General features: G+C 42.6%; 1 protein-coding gene across 1 annotated transcript; it reads right to left on the reverse strand.

Moving 5' to 3' along the window:
* Positions 1 to 1,337: 1,337 nt before the first annotated feature.
* LOC138625759 (serine/threonine-protein kinase H1-like) lies at positions 1,338 to 9,671 on the reverse strand. Its single transcript, XM_069706895.1, has 3 exons — positions 9,409 to 9,671; positions 7,945 to 8,650; positions 1,338 to 1,595 (listed from the first exon to the last, which is right to left on the reverse strand). The coding sequence occupies exons 1-3, from the start codon at positions 9,669 to 9,671 to the stop codon at positions 1,338 to 1,340; spliced, it is 1,227 nt and encodes a 408-aa protein (XP_069562996.1).
* Between the last annotated feature and the right edge of the window lie 12,038 nt (positions 9,672 to 21,709).

Genomic DNA, 21,709 nt, shown 5'->3' on the forward strand with positions numbered 1-21,709 from the left:
AAAAACTGCAGCCAAAGCATTATTTCCTTGCCTGAGGTAAAAAAATAATTTGATATTTTTGCTTAGCCGCTATTTGGTAAATATTACTTGAGCATTTTCCAGAGATCAAACGTCATTTTGTAGTATTCCACACATGAAAACTATTAGATGTTGTTTAGATAAGATATTCTGCACAATATAGGACAAAACAGCAGAAAATGCAAAAATAAAAGTCAAGATATTTCTGACCACGAGAAGAGGTTAGTTTGAGGTAATTTTTGTCAATTTGATTTTGCAAAAAATGGATTGGATTTCACTGTTAATTATGTTTTGCATCCCACTTCTATTCTAATCTACTCTCAGAGCTTTGCCTCCTCCTTTCAAACATTTATATTACCAATTTTAATTTAAAACTTCTCACTGGAAAAAAAAAAAAAAAGAAGCTTTGTTTTGAAAATGCTCTTTGCTGTTGTTTACAGGTTACATAATGTGACGGGGGGAGAGGAGAGAGCTCTTTGTAGCCGCAGCACAATTTTTACTTGATAGAGGCCTGTCACTCAATATCTGGTTTGTGCTTTACACAGGACTGTGGGTGCTCCTGTGTAGGAGGAGTACAACAAAAGGGGGAGACAAGAGCGCTGGCATACCTGACCCCCCCCCCCCCCTCCAAAAAAAGAAGTAAATCTTCCCTGCTGTTTGGTGCTGCTGCGGATTTCAAATTCAATTAAAAAAAAAAGGAAAACGATCACAGTAGAGGAAGCTTAATTTTTTTTTTTTTTTATTTGAACATCGTCCTGGCTAAGATTAGCTCCTTTTCCTCAAATGATTCATTTCTCCGTTTTTTTTTTGAATGAAGCCATTCAACAAGCAGGTAATGTCGTGACTCATAATGATCTAAATGAGACCTTGAACTCATCAGTCTGAGCTCCGTGGATAACCAGGGGCTACATGGATTTGTGGAGGTGGACAGCTCTGTGTCTGCTTTGGCCTGGACTTCCAAAACTGAAGCATATTCACCCCAAAAAAGAAAACTAATGAAAGATGGAAATCAGCCTTCAGGGGAACCTGGGTTATTACCCAAGTAGAGAAACCTGACTGAAACCCAGAAAACTTTTTTGTCACAACACCTGTTCCAGGCACTTAGGCGCCCTGTTTGCAGCTCCGAGGTTTATGTTGCAATACACACTGAGCTGGGGCAGCTGGCTGCATCCCTTCATTAGCCTCCTCACGAATCCCCATGCTTTAGCTGAATGGTGTTGATGCTCCTGCCCTCTGGCTGGAGGTTGTACGGCTCTCTGAGGCCGAGTCGGTCCAGCTGCTCGGCCCCCGCTGCTGCTCCTGTTTTGTCTCGGATGACATTAGCCGTCGCCGGTGCCCGCGCTGCGAGCGTCGCCGGGGCCCGCGGTGCTGCTGGGGGACCGCGAGGAGCCGCGTGACGCCCGCTGCCTGAGGTTCTGGGAAATAGATCGATGCAGGTTCCTCATGGAGGAGCTGGCTGCCATGGTGACCACCCAGGGATGGCGGCTGGCCTGTTCAGCGGTGAGCCGGGTGGCTGGGTCCGACACCAGCAGGCGCAGAATAAAGTCTTTGGCCGAGTTGGAAACGGAGGGCCAAGGCTGTGGGGTAGAAGAAGAGCAGGGTGATTGATAGCACACTCTCTGCAGGAGATGTCATGTCAGCCCACGCACACACACACACGCACACACACACACACACACACACACACACACACACACACACACACACACACACACACACAGACAACACGCATAGGCCCTCTGGAACCTGCAGCGCTCTAAAAGCTGCAAGATCTAGACGGGGCGCCTGCAAAGATTCAAAGCCTCTTCAAAGATGGATGCAAGAATTCATTCTAACAAAGCAATAAAACTATGATCCCTGCGCTCTGCAGGCCTAACAAGCAGAACTAAATTCAAAGGAAAGCTAAATGTCACTGGGCAAAGGGAAGCAGCAGTCTTTGGCTGAATGAATAGAGACCGGGAGGTAAGACGGCCCTGCCGCATGTGTGTGGGATTTCAGTGCATGTTTATTCTTAGCTTCGCGATAAAGGCACTGCAGATGAGCTTCGTCGGGATTCTTTTTGCTCTTTGTTAATTCAAACTGCAAATCATTTTCTCCTTGTCATGACCCGAGCAGACATTCAACGCCGCTTTGAAATCTGCCATCTTTCCAGAAGGAGAAAAAGGACAACAGAATCATTATCATAATTCACAATCATTTAATTATTCATCGTGGCTTTTGGTTCTTTGTTATGAGGACAACATTGCGGAGGCGCGCCTCGGGAAATTGACGACCTTTAGTGCTTCCATCTCACTTGAAATAAAATATTTTGGATATACACATTGAATAGATTGATGGGGCGCCAAATAAAAAAAAAAAAAAAAGATGTCCAACACGGCTGGTTACAGAAACTGGGACAAAACACAATTACCTTAATCGGGATAAAATTTAAAAAAAAAAACCCGCTCCTTTTCTGTTCGTGATGTTCGGCTGGAATTATGAGAACAAAGTCGTGTAATAAGCGTAATGCAAAGACTGCTTTCTTAATCACTTTTATCTCGCTCTCTATTTCCACAGTCACCACCAATTAGTTCAAATATTTCTCCATCGTATTTGGCTGAAGAAGAATCAAAGCTTTAAATACAGTAAAAAAAATAAATTCTCTCATTCTCCGCTCAGACTAAAATCTCCACTCTTTAGGGAGGTCTCGCTCTCCATTTTAATCCTGAAATGCATTTCTCTCTCTCTCTCTCTTTTTTTTTTTTTTTTTTGTCTCTCGCGGTATAATGACAATTAATCAAGCATGAAATTGACAATCGCGAGACTGTTGCCGGTGAGAGGAATTCAAAGAAGCAAGGACTTGCTTATTCTCACAGTGTACCGACTTGGAGAGGAGTGTAAAGGAGTAATATATAAAAAAAAATAAAAAAAAGCTTCTCACTCAAACTTTCTTCTCATTGTGCTGCTATTTCACACCTGAGAGGCAGGCGGAGTGACACCGTTTGATTGAGCTCCCACGACTAACAAGTCTGACTTTCCTCTTCAGCCCTGGTGGTGACTAGCCGACGCTCCTTATTATACCGTGCCGCGAAATACACACTCGATAGCTGCTGTGGCTTTTTTTTCTTTTGGTTCTTGATCTGGAATGATGGGAGCACATACGTTTTGGAGCGTGCCGGCTTAAAAAAAACAAAAAACAAAACGCTTTCACTAGGTTGGAAATAATGCAATAAAAACAAATTTAAATAAAAAAAAAGAATCTTGCATGCCACCACTGAGGGGGTATCGAAAGTTTTTCCTTTTCTCCCGCACACTTAAACTCTCTCCCGTTATTTTTCACGTCAAAATACACAAAGGCTTTATTGCGTTTGCAAGGAGGAGGCGAGAGCTGGTGTTATACATCACTGTTGAGCAGAAAGGTAGCCAAAAGAGGAGGAGGGTGAGGAGGGTGGGAGTGCAGATTCGGGACGAGCAGTGGAGATACCTACAGGGCTCGGCTTATTGAGCAACATCTTGTTAGAGTGAATGAGAAGCACCGCTGAGCGCGTTCGCGCTGACAAGGCCGTAATTGGAAGAAATGAAGAAAAAAGCCAGAAGGTCGGATTAACGCCAACGTGATCACGGGTATAATGCACTTTTTGAGTAATGAACTACTCCACGGCAAGAGTCTCTCGTCTCGCAATCACAATCTACTAATCACCTGGCAGCGTTTTCCCGAGCAACAAAGCCAAGTTTTAAAATGCGCCTTCGTCGACGAGTCCCCACTAAAATAACAACAACAACAAAAAAAAAGGGCTGAAAAAAAGGTGTCCTGTTGTTAATTCAGGGGGGAAGTTGAAAGCTAAACCGCGCTAATTCAAATATCGATACTCGGATGCAAGGGGGGGTATTGGGGCCGTCGAGCACAATACGCTGTGACCAAAAGTGGAGGCCGGATGTGTTGCCGTGGCGACCACTGGGGGGCACACTGGGCTAACCGTTACACTCGTGTCCGTGCTGCTTCGAAGATGTAGATGATTTGTGGTCAGAAAAAGTGCCGCTTCAACGAGAGCAGAATGCGGACGAGGAGGTTACCTGCACACAGCTGATGCAAGGATTGGTGTGCAAAAAAAGCCTGGCACACGCACACGCACGCACACACACACACGCACACGCACACACAAAAAGCCGCACTTGTACGCACACACAGATGAGACGTCCTGATTACATGCGAGGGAAATGATCTGTCCTCTGTGTGGTGATAAGGGGCAAAAAAAAAAAGAAGAAGAGAAGCCCTGGAGGCCTCTGCCCTGCTCGTCCTCCGTCCCCTCCTTTCTTTTCCTACCCTCCAACCTTCTCCACCACCCTGCCATCAATCCCCGATTCCCCCACCCCCTCCACCCCCCCACACAGCCCCACCTCCCTCCCACCCACGGCATCAATGTGAGTCTGCACTACAGGTCCTCAGGAGAGGGGGTGTTGCACCTGTGTGGGAATGTGTGTGTGTGTGTGTGTGTGTGTGTGTGTGTGTGTGTGTGTGTGTGTGTGTGTGTGTGTGTGTGTGTGTGTGTGTTGCTAGTGTAGTAGGGGGAAGGGTGGGGTGGGGTAGGGTGGGCGGGGAGACAGAGGGACCTGGTTTGTGGGAAGGTGCCGGCGGCTGTTGGGCCACCTGAGCAAGTCTCACCTTCATCTTGCTGCTGAACCCCCCCCCCACCTCCCCACACACACACTTTTGGACAAATGTGTGTAATTGCAGCCTTCAAAGATCGCTATTGGGTCATTTATTTATTCTATGTCTGCAAAATTTGTGGATTTGAGTGCACGTGTTGGGAAAACAAACAGTTTTTTGTTCTTATATTCAGTCAACTACGAAGAATATTTGGTATTTGAATTTGATTTACCAGATGGTTTCCCCGATTCTCATTTTGTCGTGTCAAATTGTATTAATCTGCTGCATCTCTGCCATCTTGAACAAACAGAACTTTGCACTGCCAGCGTTGTTGAGATCACGGTGGCGTGTTGGCTCGGTGGTTCGCTCCATTATGCAGAACATCCTGGCTTTGATTTGAAATTTGTAAACTCTGCATACTAAATTTAATAGCTTTATAAGGGCTCTCTAGGAATTATTTTTTTCTTGGACTACATTTCGACATATATCAGCAGTCGAAAGCACACGTGTCAATAATCCAAACAACGATTGGCTAAATCCCATTTTTCTTCTGATGGTTTCTTGAGTGACGGCTCACTTTTCACACCGTCACGACTTCCTGGGACTCTCGAATAGAAAAAAGGAGCCATTGTTTGTGTTATTAGCAACACGCTGACTGTGATAAGTGAGAATGTCTGCTGCTATTGTGTGGACATCCAATCACAATTACAAGTAACAATCCTGAGTTAAAAAGACATCACATCTCGGTTATTTCAGGAGAAAAAAAAACCTGCATTATTCTTTTAAATGTTATTAATTTGCTCTAAGTGCAGTTTCGGTATTCAACGAGTGTTATCGCCAACCTGCTCCTCATGAAAGTCGTCGTGTGCCTTTTCGTCGGTCTCCGAGTGTCTTTGTTCAATTGGTCGTTTTAAATGAAACTCTTCAAGAATCGGGGAGGCGGGGGGGAGGGGGGGCACCCTTCTGAGTGACACCAAGAACCGTTGTGACGGCTCGGGTCCACATTTTGTGGAGACTTGTCAACCTTCATCACACCCCGCAACATTATTATTATTATTATTATTATTATTATTGTCATAACAGTGTGTGTGTGTGTGTGTGTGTGTGTGTGTGTGTGTGTGTGTGTGTGTGTGTGTGTGTGTGTGTGTTTAGCTGCCTTGTCACTCTGCTGCAGAGGGTTTGGTACTCGCCCGTGATGGAACAATAAGTGTCTTGTCAACGTGGAAATGTGATTGATGGCCGGTCTATCAAGCTGTGGACTTCTCATTCAGCATGTATGATGTCTTCATATGTCACCGTACGAATTCACAGATTGATGCCTTCACTCCAACTCGCTGGCATGTTTTAGATACTCTACATACGGTGGTGTGAAATGTTTTTTTTTTTAGCTTTTATTTTCCTCACCGGTGTGTCCTACAATGGGACCTGTGTCGAAAAGAGCCACCGTGTAAAAAATAAAATAAAAATGAAATAAGCCCTCGCACATAAACTCCAGGATTTTTGCACTATTGTTCAGTTGGTGGTCAGTGCAGCGGTAAACACAGGGATAATAGTCCAGGGTGTATGTAAGGGAGCCTCTTGTATGCCAGACTAAAATGTCAGACCGCATCCCTGAGAAATCAGGCCAGGCTTTAAACCCAGCGAATAATCCAGCCTTGGGTGTAATCAGCGTGAAAGAACAACCCTGAACTCACCACCGAGCTTGACAGAATAGGCTGTTAAAAATACCCACTTCTGTTGTATGACAACGGCAAATAGAGTGGGTGGGGTGGGGTAGAAATTATGCAAGGCTTCCTTTTACCCCCCATTTTGAAGGAAAGCAAACTGCCAAAAAAAAAAAAAAAAATTAATCTCACAACAAACTTTCCCCGATCCGTTCGCGTGCTTCAGGAAGAGACGAAGACGAGGTAAAGTCCACCTGCACCGACATACGTTCAGCAGATTTCTTTTTCTCCTTTTAGCAGGCAATGATGGAATAACGCAGCTATTTCTGTCAGTTCTAATAGAGTCACGATTAAGGTGTGAATCGCATCTTTAGCAGCGAGTAGACGTGGCGGCCACGTGGGAACGGACAGATGTCAGACGAAATGGAAAAAAAAAAAAAATCAAAAAAAAATCAGGGTTTTACTTCATTCTTTTTAAATGCTGGAAGCAGATTTAGTCGTGTTTATTAGATTTAACCTCTACTAACAGAAACAAAAATACATCTGGGAAGAAATTTCTCTGCATAAACTGCTTTCCTTAACTTCTGATCCTGAAAACAAACAATTTGCATTTTGACTGCATGATTGTAATGATTATGCAAAAAAATTGCGCAGGAGCGAGGGTCAAGTTTTCAGTATAAAAAAAACAACCGTGTGAGCTTTGCAATAACTGCAGCTTTCCACTTCCTCTACACGCATCAGTATGTAACAGTATGTGTTTGCGTCTGTGGCGTCTGCTGGGGTTCAGTTTTTAAACTATCTACTTATTTTTCACACTTTGTTCGAGCAACGGCTCGAACAAAGATACGACACCTGGGGAAAAGAGATGTGGTTCAACAAGACACACTACAGTTGGCAAGTTAGACAACCTACACCCACTAATGTTACGGTGGCTTCACAGGGGTGTTGCAGTGAAAAGTCGATTTTTCTTTGCAACAGTTTTTTAGTGTTATGATATATATTCAAACTCTATTTGTGTTTAATCTCATGCATTTGATATATTTTCTATCTTTTTAAATGTTCCTTTATAAGTGAAACACTGTTCTTGCTGAGATGCGTTTCTCGTATGAAAGGTGCTATGAAAATAAAGATATTATTATTATTATTATTATGACTGAATACAAAATTTGCTGAATGAATCAGTTAAGATGCTCATACTTTTTAAAAGAAAACAATAGTGAAGGCTTCCTGAGGCTAATCGAGTGCAGCTGATGCAGATGAAGGTTCGCCGTGTTAGAGTCACGTCTTTCTCCGAGAAAGGGAAACTGAGGTACCAAAAAACCCCAAAAGAACGACAGCAAACAGAGGAAAAAAGAACTACTAACTAAACTACTAACTAATTTCTTTCCGAAGAAAGGTGAGTGCCACATGTAGACTGGCCGTCTGGACGTTTCCCGGGTCGTTATAAATGGATTCACATGTATAGTTGTTGGCTAAAATATAAAAAAAACAGAGTTTTCTGTCGTGGGGTGCAGAATTGTCCAATACTTGCGTGATTTCAAAGGATACTAGTTACATTGCGTTTGCATCTAGATTTACTCACTAACAAGGACATAATTGAACTCCAATCTTCAATGAAAAGAGATGTGAACTCACATTTCCGTGGAAGCTGTACTTTCCTCTCACGATGGACCTGTAGAGCCGGGCGCCGCTGTCCTCATCGAACGGCATGGATCCACTCAGCACAATGTAGGCAATCACCCCCAGGGCCCACATGTCCACGGCACAGGAGTAGGGTCTCCTCAGCACCACTTCAGGGGCCATGTACTCCGGGGTTCCACAGGTGGTCCTCAAAGACCACGACCGGTCCCCTCCACTTTGGTTTCCCCCGTCCGTTTCAGAAACCTCAGACCCTGTGAACGTGGCCAACCCAAAGTCCGTCACCAGCAACCTGGAGTCGGCTCCCGGGTGGTAGTACAGAAGATTCTCAGGCTTCAGGTCTCTGTGGGTGATCCCCAGGTTGTGCAGGTATCCCACCCCGGCCAGTACCATCCGGAGGGCCCGCGTGGCGTCCCGCTCGGTGAAATGTCCCCTGCCGACGACGCGGTCCAACAGCTCCCCGCCCGTCGCCAGTTCCAGCACCATGTAAACCCGCTGCGGGAACTGGAACACCTCCGTCAGCTGGATCACATTAGCGTGGCTCACCCGCCGCAGGACCGCCAGCTCGGAGTCGCACACCTCGCGGCCCTCCGGGGCCTCCACCTCCATCATTTTTATGGCGAAGGGCTGGCGCGACGCCCTGTGCTCCACGCGCACCACGCGGCTGAAGCTCCCGCGACCAATCAGTGCTTTGATGTCGTATCTGACAGGGCAGAAGGGGAATGATGACTCATTACGGCGTAACTATCTCATAATACACTGTTGCAAAGCACTCGATGTCTCTCCCAGCTGCTGCCGCCGTGATGTATGGGAAGATATCCTGTACAGTCTGATTTAGAGCCCCGATGAACAAGGTTATAGTTTATCGACGCTGTGACCTATCAGATGTAGGAGACATGTGTTTTCCTGGCTTTACTTTTTTCTAAGCTTTCATCTGACAAGTACGTAAAAAGGCAGTCTTTAGGTATGACAGCCTGCAGGCCTCTCGAGCGAATGTCTACTCTTGCATGGAATTTAGCTGGCTGAAAAGACCGAAGGAAAAACATGCTCCCATGAGCATTGCAAAGGCTCTTAATAAGTCACTTCAGCTTGTGTTGTGCTGTAAATTACTGCTGCCATAAAAGTAGTGGAGGGTACAGACCGTGAAGTTATTCGCTATTGTCGTGGATTTTGGGAGTCCGCTGGTTTTAACCTTTTCAAAACTAGAATAGCAGATTTAAATATAATGGATGTTGCCACAAAAGATAACTACCTGTCAGTTTAATGGCAAAAATACACAATGACAATGGATTTAAGGACATTTTTACATAGAATAATGGGAATAACTTTTTTTTTTTTTAAAGTTAAACATTTTTAGGAAGTACTTTTATTTTGAAATGATCTGACATTGGTTTACTTCATGCCGTAACTTAAAGTATGTACTGAAGAAAATGTACTTTAAAATGCTCTCCACGTGCTCACCTTGCTGTCACACGTGGCTCGAACTTGTCTTTGTACTTGGCGGCTCCGTCCCGTCTCCGTCCTCGTCTGCGTTGCCGTTGGCTGTCGGCCGTCAGCCGAGGAGCGTCGACGCCGGCGGAAAACCACGGACCTCCTCGCTTCTCCTTTTGCTCCTTTGGATCGTCGTCGTCACGTACTTTACCGAAAGCGACGAGCGACTGCACCACGCTTACGTAGCCCTTCTTGGAGGCCTCGGGCAGCACCTTACCGCTCCCGCAGCCCATCGTGCAGACGGAAACCGAAGATCGCCATGAAGGGAGCGAGAAATTCCGACGTCTGCTGGAAGGCTGAACGAATACTGGTCCTCCTGGCAGCAGCTTCTTTATGCCGGAGCTCACACAACCAGGCAGGTGCTGCTTGAGGTGAGTAAACAGCAACAACAGTAAATCTCCGCCTCTCCATTAGGTTTGGAGGAGGGCAGGTGTGTGAACTCGACCTCTCGCTCACTTGCGATGAAACACTCATGCAAACAGAAGTTGTTTTTGAAGCTATTGTCACTCCGCGTGGAGCCGATCGCCACAGCGACCGCAGGTTAAATACTGTGGAGGGTTAAACAGCCCAAGAAGTCAGGACTCATAACACTGCAACAGAATAACAAAACGCACTTCTCACGTGATTTTAAAATGCCGTCCGATCAACACCACTGCCACTAAATCCACTTTACCACCTTTTCAGAGGGAATTATGTCTGTTTTTTTTTTTTTCTAGCACTGTGTTGCTTTGGCTAAAGTTAGTGTTTAGTTTGCAGAATGAAATGGCGAGTGTTGCACTTTCAGAAAATATGCTGTTTTACAAATAAACTAGAAAAGAAATCGAAGCGTCGGAGGCCAACATATCTAAATTATTTGTCACCGTAGAGGGCCAGGTGCCAAAAATAAATCAGCTCATACTGGATTCCCATAATGCAACCAAACAGCATCCTGATGACATCATCAGCTTTATATTTTTTTATGGGTCTCATGAAAAGAAAGCCGAACTACATGTCTAAAAATGATGCTTTAAACAATGTGAAAGTGAACTACAACACTATGGCGCGTCTCCATGCTGCATTTCCTGCCCTTGTGTCCTATTGTGTCAGGAACTAATGCAGAAGGTATGTTCATTGTGTTGTACTGTTAAGCACGGTGTGTCATACAGTGTCCCTGTAAAGCCTGTATGAGTGCCGCTCAGCTACTTCTATTTTCTGCATTGTGTGGTGCTGCTGTCATCATGTGTCCATAATCTTCAGAGAATGGAACCAGGAGAAAAAACAAAAAACAAAAAACAAAAAACACAACATAATACAGCCTCCTCCTTGCCTGCCTCTGCACTGCACATTGTTTAAAAGAGCTCAACCTTGCAGAAACTGAAGACGACACAACAGCATGCAAATATTTATTCATATGAGGCAGCTGTGCAGAAGCTCGGGATCAAAAAAAGGAAGATGGAAAAAGCACCTTTTTTTTTTTTTTTTTTTACCACAAGTGTGCCGTACGCTAGGTTTGAATTATTCTGTTTCACTTCTTGAGCGACACAGAAATAACATGTTTATGTGACGTTTGCATAATGAGTTCATGTTTATGAATCCATTGTGTGGTGCATTTGTGTATTTAGGAAGACTTGCAGAACCTGCTTCTCCAAAAAAAAAGAAAAAAAAAAAAGGTATTTCATATTTATAGAAACAACACCTATAGACTTACTTCATGCAACTTTAAAAGAATGTCATATTTTGCATTTTGTTGCTTGGATTTGAAGTGCTAAGTGTTGCTGCCCCTGCTCAACACCTCCTGTGGCTTTCATGTCTTTCATTTTCATGTATTTATCAAAAAAACAAACATGTGCCATTGTGGGGAGAAAAATGCACCATTTATTATGTGCCAGCAGGATTATTCCCACAAAAGAGGGCGGACCACATTGCAAGTGTTTGAAAAAGCAGCAAACGGGGAAAAAGCTTTCATGCTATGAGTAGAGGTTTAAGCATTATTGCGTTATATCCATTGGCAGTTACGAAGGGGAAGGAAATGTTTTATTTCTGTGGAGGCTATGACACACCGCTGTGTCTTTTCAAAGGCGTACATTTTGTTGTCATTGGACGGAGAATTGGGCCGCATCATCAGTTGCTCGTCTGCTGCATTTCTTTTTTTCATTTTTTTTCCCAGAGAAGCCAAAGGGGGATTGTGGGCCTATCAGTCTGTTCTGCTGTCACAGACTGTCGATCCTTTCTCAGAGGGACTATACACACACAAACACACACACACACACACACACACACACACACACACACACACACACACACACACACACACACACACACACACACACACACACACACACACACACACATATATATATATATATATATATACAGAAAGAGAGTGACAGAGAACCCCCACACCTCCTCCATACACAGACACACAGAGCCAACAGAGGATAGACATCACATCAGCACTGAGGTGGTAAATCGCCCTTCAGAAGCCTTCCTCAAGGGAGTCAGCAGTTCAGCGTTTATCGAACCACTATCTGATTACTAAAAGGCTGTCCTCGGTTATAAATGAACCCGCAACATGTGTGTGGTATTGGTAATGCCGGGGCCTTGGGAGTAAAAAAAATCCATTACGGGGCTGCCGTGAATCAGTTTAGGCTGGAGGAGCGGTCAGAGCACAGCTGCCACTTGCCAGTTGGTTCATTACTGTTGTTGTTGTAGTCGCAGGATGTGATACCTGTGTGTGAGGGGAGTGGACGGCATGCTACAGCTAAACTAACAGCCGCGGATTGAAGTGGCTCAGAGGCACGGGGTTTGTGAAAGCCGGCAGAGAGTTGCTGTTCCTGGGTTGAGAGTACACACACACACGCACACACACACACACACACACACACACACACACACACACACACACGCACACACACACACACACACACACACACACACACACACACACACACACACACACACACACACACACACACACACACACACACACACACACACACACACACACACACACACACACACACACAATACATTTAAGTGAACACTTGAACTTTACAAAATGCAAGCTTTGGGTGGGTGGGCGAGACAGCTGGGAGCCTTTTCATGGTGTGCACCTAACATGACGACAAGAATAACTAGAAACAGCATGTTTTAAAAAAGCTGTAGCCCTTCTCTGTTATTTCCCGTTTCACTACGACAATGTCAAAAAGGCACAAAGGCACGTCCGTATAGAAATGCATCCCCCAGTTTGATGTAGGAGAGCTCGGCTGACCTGCACACAGCCTTAACTTCAACACCATCCAACAGCTTCGGGATGAATTGGAAGTCAGACTGCGAGTCAGACCTTATCAGCCGGCATCATCGGCTGACTTCACTAATGCTTCGGTGTTTGAATGGGAGTCAGTCCGTACAGCCGGCTCTCACTAGTGTGGAGGCTGTCAGAGTGGCATTTTGAAGCCAATGGTTTTGACATGCTCATGATGCAGATACTTTGGTTGCATACTTATTATATCTGCTTAACCTAAAGAATTTCACAACTATTATTGTGCAAAGATGGACAAACTGCATTTTCAGAGTAGAGTTAAGTTTTTTTAATTTTTATTGGATGGATGGAAACCTTGTTTATTTGTTTAAACCTTGGATTTAGAATAGCGTCGGAAAATGTTGAAACGTATATGTGCAGCGTATGTAGCTCTGCCAAGATTAAAAAACGTACATACACAGAATAACGCAGGACCTAAAATAGAGCCTTGTGGTACTCCACAGGAGACGAGGGCAGAGGAAGAACACCCTTAAAGAAAAAAAAAAAACACAGGTTTTCCACGTTTACCACATGTGGTACACATAAACACTTGTATCACACATGTTTACCACGTTGCAACATATGATAACATACGTGGAGAAGTTTTCACATGGGAATCTGCATTAGCTTCACAAATTAAGTCACGAAAAGGTTTCAAACCCACGTTTCATGTGTGCACAATCACATGGCTTTTTCGCACATGTGAAATTCATGTGTTTTTTTCTGGAAGGGCGCAACAAGCCCATGTACAGTCTTAATTTATATCTAGCTAGGAACCTGTGCAACACCTGTATTAGCAGCATAATCTTAAGTGTGAGTTAAAAGTTACCAAAAACTTCATTTCTTTGACACCTCTCTTCTTTTTTATTGATGTTCATGAAGTTGAGTCACATCAACTTTGCCTCGGTTTCCTTTTCCATGATAAGCACCTGTGTTCATTTGCTTCTTTGCGTCGAATATATACTTATGTGTAAAAAAGCACAGGCCTGTTATATGAGTAAAATATTAGTGCGTAAACTTTAACTTAACTGCAGATGATGCACTTTGTTGTCCTGTTGACAAAGTAATGCAGCATTTTAACAACCAGTAACCCTGCTTTTGGTTTTATTTCATGGTCCTAAAACCCTGTGCACACCAGATCAACACTTCCAGAGTGACCACGCGGTGGCTACTAAAATAACATGCTGCTACTGTTGATCAATCTCTGAGATTTGTTCTTGCATCCATGATGGGCCAAACCCCCCCCTCGTGACCTTTTTCATCTGCAGCTAGCCCACATGCAGCATTATCCAGCTGATTAATTGAAGCTATTCACGATTCGTCAATGGAACAGTGGCCCGTAATTGTTGTTTTGCGCAGCAATACAAATAAGTGGGGAGCTGGACACAAAAAGTATGTTTGCTTATTACAAGCTGTGGAGAGAGGGAGAAATCAATGCTTGAAGAGGATCCTTGTTTTTTCATGTCAGGGCATTTAAACACAGCCTGCTTTAATACAACACTGTGGAATGAGCCCTGACTGCACGCGGCTATGCGGCAATAAAGCAGGGCTGTTGTGCACAATGGTAGCAAAAACAAAACTGATTACAGTGACAAGTGAGGCAGGCGCCAGGTCTGTCAACAGAGGGGGAGGATGCTACATCTCCCAAAGGCAGGACCCTCAGGGACAGCTGACGGATACTCTAATTTTCTTTTCTGCAAAGAGCTCGGAGGTGGCCGGGGGAACGAGGCATGCCAGACAAATTGTCTGTGACGTCTTGATTGAACAAATCATGAACGTTGCGCGAGTTGGGAAAATTGGATTCAGTTGACAGATACAGACACCTGCCCAAGCAGCACTCAGATATCTGGCCATGGACTCATCTGTAATTAATGAACAGCTCTGCTAATTTCTCTCTAACTGAGAGAGGGATATGGAAAACAACCGAGGGAGGTCAGGTGGTCTAATAACTCTGATTTTGAGAATGTAGAGCTGCTGCAACGTGCCTTGTAAAAAAATACGGCGAGTCCTTTCCTGAAGTCTCTGCAGCGGCGCTTCAGTCACCCCTTAAATTAAAGTTATGAATAACTGAAATAATTAATTATATGGGTAACTGTGCCTGAAACCATCCTCTTGAAGAAGAACAAACGTGCATAAGATGATAAACTCTTCTGTGAGGAAACTATTAGACATTTTAAATATGTTTTTTTTTTTTCAAATGTACAACCTGACCTCTAACTTACCTCCAAAAGTTCTTCTGAGAAAAGCAAATGTTTTTTCTTCATGACTCAGACCGATCTGATCTTTAAAATCACCTACGGCTAGTGATGATAGTTGTTTTAAAAAACAAAAACAAAACTAGAATTAAAACTTTAAGCAGTGATATGCAGTGAATGCACGTCATGGATCCAGTGGGTCGAGGCCACCTCCTCCCCGACTTATTAGGGCTTTAATTTGACCCAGAAATCATTTTTGGGTCACTTTTTGGCCGCCACGCCACGGGCACACCGATCGACGAAAACAAATTATTTTGATAACTTTTAATTGCAAACATATTAAGAGTACACAGACAAAATTTCAAGTTGGTCCGACAAAATCTGTAGGAGGAGTTTGTTAAAGTACAATGTGTGAATCGCCAAAAATGGTGACTAAATTCAAAATAGCGGACTTGCTGTTGAGTTAACGTAATGGTGCATTGGAACTTTTTTGTACATCTCGGTGTGATACACATGTCCACCGAATTTGAATTTAATAATCATGTTCGATATATCAAATGTGATACATTTCAATACATTTCATAGGAGTGACACGAAAAAAAAATCGGTGAAATAAAAAACACCACTTTTCCAATTTTTCATGTTTTATAATTGAAAAAGTTTACATGTCAACCGAAAGAGAAAATGAAAAATGCCTGACATATACTTTTAGAAAATAAATGCTTGTGTAAAAGTGAGTCATTTTAAGACCTGTGCTTACGAATAGTTATGCTGCTGGGGATAGACTCGTCCCCACTTCTGAAATATTGACTGATAAATTTGAGGAAGCAACATTTTTCTCAAACAGATATATTGCATTTTTTATAGGAGAGGTCTTCAATTATTTAGTCTCCCAGTGGCAGAAACTTCAGAGTCTGAAGTGACGGAAATCTAATATCTGTATCACATCCATCATGCCTCGAGGGCAGTTATTCAAATGGGGGATTTGCTTCCAAGAGATGAGCACACACTCCTCTCACCGCGAACACCGAATTTTAATTTGAAAATGGGCGGCGGGATTATTCCCATTATCCTGCTCCCATTTTTAAATGACAGACAGAAATGTGCAAGTGGCTGTAATTATAGTACAAGCACAGAAAAGGTTTTCTTTGATTTTACAGGTGATTATTGGACACGGCAAGGAACTTTAATCAAACTGGCATTACTTTTCATATTAAGACCTCAGAAAAACAGGATTTTAAATAATTATTTGCATGATTATTGGTTTTTAAGACAAATCTTACACAGCAGCAAAAATATTGTGAAAGCACATGCAAACTATTTCATGTGACTCGTTGCAGTATTAACTTGAAAAGCGAAGATTCTTGTTTTTTTTAAATCACACTTGACAGAATTAGCTTTTTAAAATAATTCATAAATACACACAGCAACTTTTTTTTTTTAATGCACAGTTTCCTTTCAAGTGTCAGATTGATCAAAGATGCAGCCCAAGCTGTGCTGATAATTCCTATAAAGAGCAGGGAGAGCAGCGCTTCATTGTTGCCATGCCAACCACCAGCTGGGAACTATTCAGTAATCGCGACTTGTTTTCACTTGTGTTATTCTGTTTTATTACTGGGAGGAAAACTTCTCTGTCAGTACCCGTAAAGATTGAGGCTTGTATAAAAGCTTTTGAAACCAATTGGGATGTTTTCTATAATAAAACATTACATTTTCCTTTTTCTTAATTTTTTTAAAGTTTAGTAATTTCATATTTGGCCCAGGATTCCAATGGATTGTGCAATTTACTGACCAGCCTCTGTGTGATATGTGGGAGATTTTACAGCGAGAAGCGGAAACAAAGAGGGAGACTGTTCAAGCACATTATCCAAACATTAAACGCAAGCGAAGTCCAGGGAGAACATTAAAGGTAAGTTATTACCCAAAGTGTCTGTGTAAACACCCATTAGTTTTGCAGAGAGGCATTTTGCCACAACTGTAACCTTCCAGATGTGCTGTAACTGTGTGTGTATATGTACTCTAAGCTGTACTGGATGATAATAACTGACATCTCAGGTGAGTTTTTATATTCAGTGAGTCCCAACATGACTTGATTACCAAAAAGAAAATGTGGCACATTTTTAAGGATTGCAAAATGTCTTTAAGGGTTGGGTTGGCCCACTGCTTCCAAACTGAAATATCTCATACACCTACTGGGTAGATTGCTCTGTAATTTTGTTCCGGCATTCATGGTCACAAGAGGATGAACCCTCCTGACTTTACTGTTACCTTGACCTTTCTTCTCCAGAGCCTCCATGAGATCAAATGTTGTGATGTTTCGTGAAATGTGTCAACAACCATCGGACGGATTGACATGACATTTGGTACAGATATTCATAGTGCCCAGAGGATGAATACGAATGCCTGTGACTAGTGCCATCATTTGAACAAGACACAATTTGACCCATTCTTTCCTGATTAAATACCTGCAAAACCAAACGACGTGAAATAGTTAACTCCTCACTCTTAGTCACTTACCATATTGCATCGCTGTTCATATACCAATATTTCCATGTGCCCAGATAAAAACAATAATGACTGATGAATAACATTCAAATTACTGATAGGAGTAATGGAAAAACACAATAAAAATAAAATGTGGGTTGTACAAAACCGGAAATATTTTCTTAAACGCTTGCAGCTGTCCAGGGTGTCATAATCAACTCCGAAGCTAAAACATCTTTTCAGCTGCTTCCCTGCATTTAGGTTTAATGTGGAGCATAATACGAATCCAGTCTATCACATTTTCAAGGTTATACACCAGAACAGAAAAAGACAAGCCCACCGTTGGGATTCAAACTAAGCTGCAGTTTTGCCCTTGAGGTTTTATGTTTAACTTCATAAAAGTTGTCTAAATTTGGATATTTTAAACTGTTCAAAATTCAAAAGACACATTGGGAAGGAGGGAAATTTAAAAATTGAAACAAGTTTTTGTCTTATTTTATCTTTTCTTTCTTTTCATGTGTAGCTCTATTCAAAAAAGTTTATTCGAACAGCTTTGCTGCGTTTTGTGCACAGATGATGCTTCGTCATTAAAGCTGAAGCATACAGAATCCCTATACTGTGACGATAGGAGCGAAAATACTTCGCTGCCCTTGTCTCTCCTCAGACTTTCTGTCAGACCGACATGCACTGTAACGAAAGGCCTCTCAGGTACCATAACACGCCGTTCCAATAGTCGTTATCTCTCCACTGTCTTATCATCTCCCAGCAGCTCTACAGAGGAATATGTGCCTCCGGGGTAAAAAAAAAAGAAAAAGAAAAAAAAAAAAGGAAATGGACTTAGGCAGTCAGGCGACTTATTATCAAGTGAAATCACCACCGCCGCCCACTCGGTGAGCATGAGGTGTCAATATAGAGTCCAAGGGAAGCATCTTTCTAGTGACGATGCATGGGAGCTGCTTGGTTTTATGCGCATGAGACTAATGCGTAGCAAGCTAATGCAAGCGCATATACAGCTCCACGTAGTGTTAGAATTCATCACCGTATGCAAAGCATTGATTGTAATGGCCGCCGCCACTCTCCAGAAGGGAATGAGATCCTTATGGAAAGCCGAGCAGGGACTCAGTAATCAAGGCATGCTTTTTTTTTTTTTTTTTTTTTTTAGGTTAGGCAGTGTTAGAGTGGACTGAGGGGCTGCACAGATATTACAGCAGAAAGCACTGCCGGGGCTGCGGTATTGTTTATAGAGCTCAGAGCTAAAGTCCCATTCAATATTTGATCCCTCTCAGTAAGCACTGGTGATGAAAAGATGACATCTCGGCTAAAGTTGGGCGAAGTTTAGGTGGGAAAGTAAATCCTTTCGGGTACGCTTGGTTGCACTGTTTGTGCAGCAGAAAATGAAGACTTAGCCGCACGTTCAGCTGTTGTTATTGAGGTACAAATTGAGAGATTTTTTTGTTCAGACCGCCAGTCCAAAACCAGTATTTTGCGATATCCAGATTGTGTCCAGATTGGTTGTTGAAAGTCTGAGCAGCAAAAAAACAACCAAAAAACACATTAAATGCGATTTTCGTAATCCGGATCAGAACCACATTTGTCATTTTCACCATGACGTCATTTTCGGAGAGACAGAGTGAGCAGAATTTATGCTACCGCTAGCAGAGCGCTATCAGAAAGTGTGTATTTTGGCACTTTAGAGGACAACGATAAGAACAGTCCACGGACAAAAGCCAAAATAAAATATAAATGTCTTCCTTGTTGGAAAGCCGCGTCACCAGCGTAGCTGCACAAATGTCGTTACCACAGCAACCGTTGCAGATACGTTTGATGATGCACACCAAATCTGATCTGCTCATTCTGCAAATAAGAGCGCAGACAGTCTGTCCTGAAGATTGCCTGCAGTCTGATTTATGGTTTAGCCATAATTGCGGCTCATTGATTGATAATTGTTTTGACTGACATTCAGGGAAACACTAATTGGGAGCTTCTGGAGTTATCAGAGGAATTGGCAGTTGTTGTTTTTTTTACCTCCCACTGCCGTGTGAGCAATTGTTCATTTTTGGGCTTTCTGCCTTATTATGTGCCCTGATGTTGTGATTTGGCGTTGTATGAATAAAATTGAATTTAATTGAATTAGCCTGCAGTTGACACATAAATATTAAGTGATGATTAATCACTGTAAGAACTAGTCTATATGTTGTACACCCTATTTTTAGTTGAAGGCTTAAAGTTGGAAGGTTTTGTAAAGAGCAGATTGGTGTCAACTGATATATTAAGGCATTAATCATCAGAGATTCCTTATAATGAAACATAGTAACACAATTTAAATATATAGTGAATAAACATAATGTACAAGAGTACGTCAAACTAAAATTTATTTTTTATTTTTATCCAGACCTTTTTTTTAATTTTTTTTATTATTATTGTAATGGTTTAAAATTTAAGCATAAAACATGTTTTCCTTCCTATTAAAGTATAGAATAGTACTATTACTACTGCCCAAATACTACAATTACAACTGCTGTCAATAATATAATACAGTTCATGCACTAAATACTCTCCACCTTTGACACACGAGCACACAGAGTCATTTCTTACCCGCATCTCTGCATTCAGCTTTGTGCCTCACACACACACACACACACACACACACACACACACACACACACACACACACACACACACACACACACACACACACACACACACACACACACACACACACACACACACACACACACACACACACACACATAAACATGTCCACGCTGTAAAAATACAAAGCAGAGCCCCCAACTGCTCAGCTGTAGCCTAGGTCACAACCTTTCCAAAGCCACTGCACAATTCATTTGATCCATGGTTTCACGAGTCAAAGGCCGAACGCTAACCTTTCACAATGACAGCACCACGGGGAGAATCATGACATAGACGGAGGATCAACCCTTGCTGCGGCTCCTGGTTAAAGACACTAAACAATGGCAGAGAAAAATGCTCCTTTCTATTTCAGTCTGACAACAGCCTCAAAACATTCCTCCATTTTACTGCTTATTACTGGCTTATTTCATTGATGTTCACTTAAGAAATATTAAAGCGCGAGAAACACAATTGAAAACAAGTGAAATGATCTCAACCCAAAGGCAGTTTTTTTTTCTAATTTTTTTGTATTTCTCTGCGTACTCATAGTTGTAATTATTTCCTTTTAAAAAGGGTTTCAAGTGGAAGACGGCGAGGCAATTTGAAAGACAGAATTGTTTTCCTGTCGTGTCATATCCTCCCTTTAAACAACCACGCTGCGATGATGGAGTCCAGCTCGCATTATGAAAGAACTAACAACACAAAAATCACCTTGAATATCTCAAGAAGGACATTTATTTATTTTTTCTGTTAAAAGGTAAAGGTCAGCTGTTGGCCGTTCAGCACTTCCCAGTAAGCATTACTGAGTAAAAAAGTTAAAACCTGGCGAATAATTCTGTTGACATTTCAGCAGCAATTTTTCAGGTCTATTCTTTTATTGCTTTAGTTGTTTTTCTGGCTCTGACACTTGAAGATTATCCCAAAATCTGAGTTCCTCTGTGAAGCTGTAACGCTCTGTTTGCTTTTTTTCAATCTCTAAAAACAGACATAAATGATCACAACTCTTTAAATGGGTGAAAAAATACAAATATTGTTGTTCGTTCACAGAAACTGGAACCAGTCTAGTAGGACTTGATTTAAATACTGAGCAAATCCATGTTTGAAGAAAACTACTGGATGGATCAATTGAACAATCAACACGGTGAGGCCCTGCAACTATGGGGAATAAACCTTTCATCACTCTAAACTCTTTATTTCTTCACCTGTGGATAATCCCGTTTGCTAATTACTTGACATGCTGAATAACCAAATCAATGCTTCTAGTCGTCCTCCTCCTGCAAAAACTCCACAAACGGCATGAAGTCCGCAGCTTTTCAAGAGAGCGCACAACGGGTGAAGCAACCGCGTTACCGACTTGTGAGATAGTCCGAACGACTTTACTTTCTCAGTTTTAAACTTCAATTTCTTTCTGGAATTTCACACAGCTGGAGTGCCACCGGTGATTACCACCCTCCCCGCTTTGTTTTTCCTTTGTGGTGCGCTCAAAATACTGTATATAATAATAACACCCAAATGAATCTCGGCCCGAGATGGAATCCAATGAATTGTGGGACTGACACCGCGGAGTAACAAAACACTGGAAGATGGAGTGCTGAAAATAATTTTGAGATGAATTGATATTCCAGGCCGTGAAGGTCATAAACTCTGGGGATTAAATGCACACCGCGACGTGTTTGTTGAT

The sequence above is a fragment of the Brachyistius frenatus genome, unplaced genomic scaffold, assembly GCF_029030835.1.
Source record: "Brachyistius frenatus isolate BFR_SWC_R1_liver_20210118 unplaced genomic scaffold, ASM2903083v1 Contig_65, whole genome shotgun sequence".
NCBI lineage: Eukaryota > Metazoa > Chordata > Actinopteri > Embiotocidae > Brachyistius > Brachyistius frenatus.